Consider the following 6,536-nt stretch of genomic DNA (forward strand, 5'->3'; position numbering starts at 1 on the left):
TTATTGAAAGTATGGCTAACTAATTGCAGTCAACCTTTTGGCAAACTACTGCATATTGATCCTTCAGAATTTTCACCTTTACTTCCCTAACCCAACGTCAGCCTAAAACACTAATTCTACTATCCACGCTGCATTGTTGTACGGATCTTCAATATCTTCACAACCTCACAAGCAGACCCCACCAATGGATGTGTGGAAGCATTGAGGCTGCAATCGTCAATAGTGCCTCCGCATCCCTGAGTACCCGTTCTTTGACCTCATCTGGATCCGTCTTCATAATTACCTTGCCCATTGTATCCTTCTGGTCCTTGGGCTTGGTTTCACACCATCAACAACCTCCCAAAGCGCTCTTGCCACCATGTGACTGCATATGTTTATTTTTCAGAAAGGATCATTAGTCCCATCCAACATCCCCTTCTCTCCAAAGTTCGGGATAGGTATACAAGTTGCCATTGATGCCTTTGTGGATTCCGTCAATCTAAAGTTCTTTGCACTAGCTGCAAACCTTACTTGATCACAGCACACATCACCTGAATTTTAGTCTCTCCTTTTGTCAAGCAAGGGCATCCACCTCACTCAAAGAAGTTCTCTGAAATAAGGCTACCCGGGCTTTACTGAAGACTTCACCTACCTAGCTACCCATGGCAAACACATGAAATCTATAGTGTGTGTTAGTCATGAAACTGTACATCTCCCCTTTAGTCATGAAACTGTACATCTCCCCAGATAAGCTATCTACACGTAGTACAGTAAAAATAGGCTACCCGGGCTTTACTGAGGACTTCACCTACCTAGCTACCCATGGCAAACACATGGAATCTATAGTGTGTTTTAGTCATGAAACTGTACATCTCCCCAGATAATCTATCTACACATAGTACGGTAAAAATATCATCCGATGTATGAGAAGAAAAGATAATACTCAACTCTAAGAAAGCAAGGGGATTATTCAGGTTTTGAAAACTTCAGTGCAGTGCAGTTTTCTGAGAGGATAATGGGTGAGACAAGAGGAAAAATGTTTGTATGCTTATGTGGAAGGATTGGAAAGTCAAGGGCTTGGCAAAGAGTTCCAAATGCTTCTGCCTTGAGTCCCCTCCTGTATTTCTGGAATGCTTCCTCCACCTGCACAGAGCTTAGCAGGGCCTTCAAGGATATACAAGGAGTTTGGGGCCTTGTTTAGCATCAGCTCCAATAGCAGCAAGCATCCTTCAGCCGTTCAACCTGAAGCTTCAGTTCAATAATCTTGCTTGGACCTCACAAACCTTGCAACCTCTAGCAGAGCTCAACTTTTCCGCAAGCCTCTTGGTGCCCTCCAAGCAGGACCTCTCAGTGGTATTCTTGTTCTCCAGCCCGTGTGTTCAATCACTATACTCACTCATATTATATGTGCACTCTGTGATTGTCAAGGACATAAAGTGGACAATTCACATGAATGCAATCCTTTGTGGCCGACCACATCTGACCTACTGTTAGACAACCCGATAATTGGCCAGACAGCCCTGCTGCTATTATCTGGCCTAACCTGGCCCCCTGTCCCAACCATGGCTGTACTTCCCTGTCTTTATGGCCGGTTTGGGCCAGTTGCTGCTGCCTGCCAGTTGCTGCTGCCTTTCACAACTGATGTGGCAGTCTGTGTGGGCGGTGGCTGCTGCTGCTACTGTCTGCTACCCCCTGGTCTGCCTCAGAGGCAGCCATGTGGCTCTTCTGCTGATTGGCTGCCTGCATTGCAGCTTTATCGCTCCATGCCCCAACACTAAAATCTCCTTGCTATTTTGTATAAGCTGTGGTAGAGTTTTTGATTTTGTAAGTATCCATTAAGGATATTCAATCTCAAATTTCTTATATTCAACAACGTAAGGCTGCTTGTTTTCTTCGCCGCTTTTATCCAGAGCCTCTCTCACAGTTGCTACATCCTCCCACCTGCCAGCTGCAGCATAGATGTTTGAGAGGATCACATATGGTGCAGCATTTTCTGGATCCAACTCGACGCAGTGGTTTGCAGCACGCAGTCCTCGCTCAACATCAGAATGGATTCTGCATGCAACAAGGACACACCACCATGCAACGTCAGCTTTTTCGAATGAGAGGCTCCTGGTCAAGTCCTCTGCTTCATCCAAGTGTCCTGCACGGCCAAGAAGATCGATCATACACACCAAGTGTTCCTCATTTTGTGTTAAGCCATACTTTCTATCTATACAACAAAAGACGCATCTTCCTTCATCAACCTGACCAGTATGACTGCATGCACGGAGAATGCAGGTGAAGGTGACCTCATTTGGTTTTATTCCTTTATGCTGCATCTGGCATAAAAGATCCAGAGGCTCCTTGCCATGCCCATTCTCGGCAAATGCAGCTATCATGGCATTCCAAGAGACAACGTCACGATGAGGCATTCTTTCAAACACATTACTTGCATGGCACAGATCTCCAGCCTTTCCATACATATTTATAAGGGCACTTCCAACAAAAATATACTCCTCATACCCACAGTTTATGATGGCAGCATGTGCCTCTTGCCCTTCTACGAACGCTGCCATAGTGGCACATGAATCTAGAACACAGAGAAAGGTGATTTCATTGGGCTTAATGCCTTGAAACTGCATCTGCCGAAACAGACTCGAAGCCTCCTTAACATGCCCATTTTGGGCATATGCTGCAATCATGGCATTCCAAGAGACAACATCCTGATCAGGCATTCCATCAAACAAATTCCTTGCATTGCACAAATTTCCACACTTGCCATACATATTAATAAGAGTATTTGTCACAACAACGTCTGGCTCATGACCACTAGCAACAATGGCAGCATGGATCTTTTGACCCTCCCTTAGGGCTGCCATGCTAGCAGACGCATCAAGGGCACAAAGAAATGTTATCGTGTTTAATACTGTGCCTTCAAGCTGCATCTCATAAAAGAGATCCAGAGCCTCCTTACCATGCCCATTTTGGGCAAATGCTGCCATCATGGTATTCCAAGAGACAACATCCCGAGAAGACATGCTATTAAATACATTCCTTGCTTCATACAAGCTATTGCATTTGCCATACACATTGACAAGTGAATTTCCTACAAGAACATCTTGCTCAAATCCATTGTGAACAATAGCAACGTGAATCTTTTGTCCCTCTTCTAGGGCTGCAAGGCTGGCACATGCATCAAGGACACAGATGAAGGCAATCTTATTTGACTTGAAGCCTGCAAGCTGCATCCGATGGAAGACATCCAGAGCCTCCTCACCATGTCCATTCTGGGAAAAAGCAACAGTCAAGGCAGTCCAGGAGACAATATCCTGATAAGGCATTCTAGCAAACACACTAACTGCCTCACACACATTCCCACACTTGGCATACATGTTCATGAGGGCAGTCCCTAGGACAATATCCTGTTCGAACCCACTAGTGATAATGGCATAATGGATTTTTTGCCCCTCGGTAACAGCTGCCAAGCTGGCACATGCATCAAGAATGCAGACAAAGGTTATCTCGTCAGGATTGATGCGATCAAGCTGCATAAGACGAAAAAGATCCAAAACTTCCTGGCCATGCCCATCGTGGGCAAATGCTGTCATCAAGACATTCCAAGACACAATATCCCGGCAAGGCATTCGTTTAAATACGTTGGTCGCATTGTCCAAATTTCCATTTTGGCTATAGGCTCTAATGAGCATGTTCCATGAATACAAATTGGGATCCGCTATTTTGTCAAACGCTGCTCGTGCATCCTCTACACAACCGCAGTTTCCATACATTTCCACAAGGCAGTTCCCTAGATATCGGTCTCTATCGTATCCACCTTTGCAAATGTAACCATGCAGACCTCTGCCATCACGCAATGCCTTAGCTTTACCATAACACCTCAAGAGCGAGGCCAAGGCTGAAAAGCTTGTGGGTTCAGCTAATAAATGATTCAAACAATTTTCAATATCAGCGGTCTGTCTCTGTCGAGGCCAGCGTTGCTGCTTATCTGTTGAGCATCTTACCGAGACTCCTGTGACTTTGTGGGTAGGAAGCTCCTTCAGACACCTCATCTGCTGGGCTTGCCCACATGGCCTAAAAGGCGAGTTGGGTGCTGGCCATCCATCGTAGACAGGAAGATCCCAGAAACTGGCCTCTGGCCTTGTGGAAATCGACTCTCATGTGACAGAAAGCTGTATTTGTGCATTCTGTCAATACAGAAACTTTCGCTCAAGCAAGGTCTTCCGATCTTGTTAATGTGGTAAACTTTGTGTGGACTTCTCATCGAAGGGAAGGCACACTGAGCTGAGCGGTGATGTGTGTATCATCGAACATGTCTAACATGATTGAACTTAATGCAAAATGAAACCTTTGGATGTTCAAGAGTTGTTGCTTGGTGTAGGTTTGAGGGCATTCCTTCTCTTACATCAAAGGAATCCCATATAGGTGTAAGCATACATAACTAGGCTTGCGGCACGCAACCCTTTCGTCGTGGAGCACGTAACTACTAACTCAAAATTGAACCTGAATCCTAGCACTTTATCAAATATTGAGAGGAAATGAGCGAATGAGTAAAAAATTGGACATGAGACACAACACAGGGCCCGTTTGGACCCGATCCTCCAAACGGGCCCCGATCCTCCCTACAATTGTCAGGGGTGGTGATTTATTATTGACTTGGTAATGTCTATATTGTTTATGCATTGTGGGAGTTGAAGCCAACAGATACATGAATAAGGGAATGCTCACAAGAGCTCATAAAAGTGATCTTCATTAATTGCAGTCTATACAATGTGGTGTCGATATCTTTCGATCTTCCATCCAACTTGGCTTTCCTTGCTCCCTCGCATCGAGAACATGCATCAAAAGAGAGGAATGTTGTAAGAATTCAGATTGAAAACAAGCAATTTTGAATGGACTTGCAATTGAAAATATTTGTATGATAATATATAATATGTAATTATTATAACTACACATAGTGTGGGCAGGGAGGCGGCGCGCTTCCTTCCCCCCAAAGAGTTATAATCCGAGAGTTATAATCCGAAGGAACGGGTGCTTTTGTGGGTGTTGAGAATATAAATACCGAGAATATAAGCGCTGAGAATAAGTCTCGCGAATGGATAAGATATTGGGATATTACCTAGATGTTAATAGTCGTAATCGTAGTCGAATGCCAGTAAAATCACGACTCTTTTGTTGATGACAGTAGGTGGTCATTCCTAGCTCCATTTCTCGTTATCCAAGTATCGGTTCCTAATTTTTCTATATTGGCCGTAAATCCCACATCCTGACGACTCCCATCTTAACCTGTGCTCACAAACAAAAAACGAGCAAAGCACATGAGGGTCCTAAAATTCAAATTTAGTCGAGGGCTTGCAAAACCTAGATTTTATCTACTTTAGACATAAATTAGTAGGTGGATCGTTGGATTCAAAATAAAAACTTGGAGTATACATTCACCATTAAACAACTTACCAGAAGGAATCCTTTTCCACATATTTAGATGAATTCAATGACATAGTCACCCGTAAGAACAAAAAATCTAAAATCACCACGTCTCTTTTGTTTATGAATAGAGGCCCCCAAACTTTGACCCCTTTGCATTACCATCTCCCTTGAACCCTTCCTTGGAACTCATAATCAAATCGATGATCTTCATAGCAAAAACTAGTCACCACCCTTGAGCATGTTCATTTGACTCTTCAACCTTCCTTTTTCTCAAGAATGCTAGTGAGTCCCTCACGTGCAGAAGATTTGGATATGTGGCTCCCAATTTCTCCACGAAGGGATTTTACCTATCTTTTGACCATTCCTCTGCACTTCATGCTATGATCCTTGGGCACCAACTCCCTTTAGTAAGAATATCTATCAAAATATTGAGTATGAGATGAATTCAAAAATATGCCATGGGTAGAAATTAGTCAAATTAGCATGGTTGTATTATACATTAAAAGAGCTTCAAATATGTCTTCATTCCTTGAAATTTAGGTAACACATGAAAAAGTTAAATTAATTTGAAAGGAGATGGGTTTTCATATTTCAGTGTATTTTTTGTTTTACCCCCCTCATCCAAAGGACCCCCCACTTGGGCCTCACATATTATGAAAAATATGTACAAATCTTAAAATCTTGCATATTTTTCAAGCTATATACCTTATATTTTGTGGGAGGGGAGACATGAGATTTTCATAATTTTCCCTTGCATATTTGAACTTTTAAAAGGAAATCCATGCATATTCTATATGGACCTTGTCCCCCCATACTCTGGATCTTGGACGAGGGTAGTAACATATACATATTGAATTGGCGCCCCAGGGCTATGATCAACCTGACTGTGCTCGGGATGGTTGCATCCAGGGAAGAGACTAATGAGAAATATTGCCTAGCCATGCCGACATCCTATGGAGTTAAGTCAATTCTTGCAATTTTCATGGGCATAGAGGGGATTCGTAGAAATTTCGAGGCTTGTCATTAGTGTTACTCTCAATGTCAAGTTCTAGAGCACCCTTTGGCTACCCCTCATCATGGTAATTAGGAGAATTCCCGAAGGGATGCTAGAAGCTGTGGGCTATGGTCGATCA

General features: G+C 43.4%; 1 protein-coding gene across 1 annotated transcript; it reads right to left on the reverse strand.

The window, feature by feature from the left end:
• Positions 1 to 1,814: 1,814 nt before the first annotated feature.
• Positions 1,815 to 4,028, reverse strand: LOC147898676 (pentatricopeptide repeat-containing protein At1g03540-like). The gene has a single exon (XM_087379215.1). The coding sequence runs from the start codon at positions 4,026 to 4,028 to the stop codon at positions 1,815 to 1,817; it is 2,214 nt and encodes a 737-aa protein (XP_087235341.1).
• Between the last annotated feature and the right edge of the window lie 2,508 nt (positions 4,029 to 6,536).

The sequence above is a fragment of the Dipteris shenzhenensis genome, chromosome 9 (genome assembly GCF_047967505.1).
Source record: "Dipteris shenzhenensis isolate YYH24624 ecotype China chromosome 9, Dip_SZ_1.0, whole genome shotgun sequence".
NCBI classification, from domain to species: Eukaryota; Viridiplantae; Streptophyta; class Polypodiopsida; order Gleicheniales; family Dipteridaceae; genus Dipteris; species Dipteris shenzhenensis.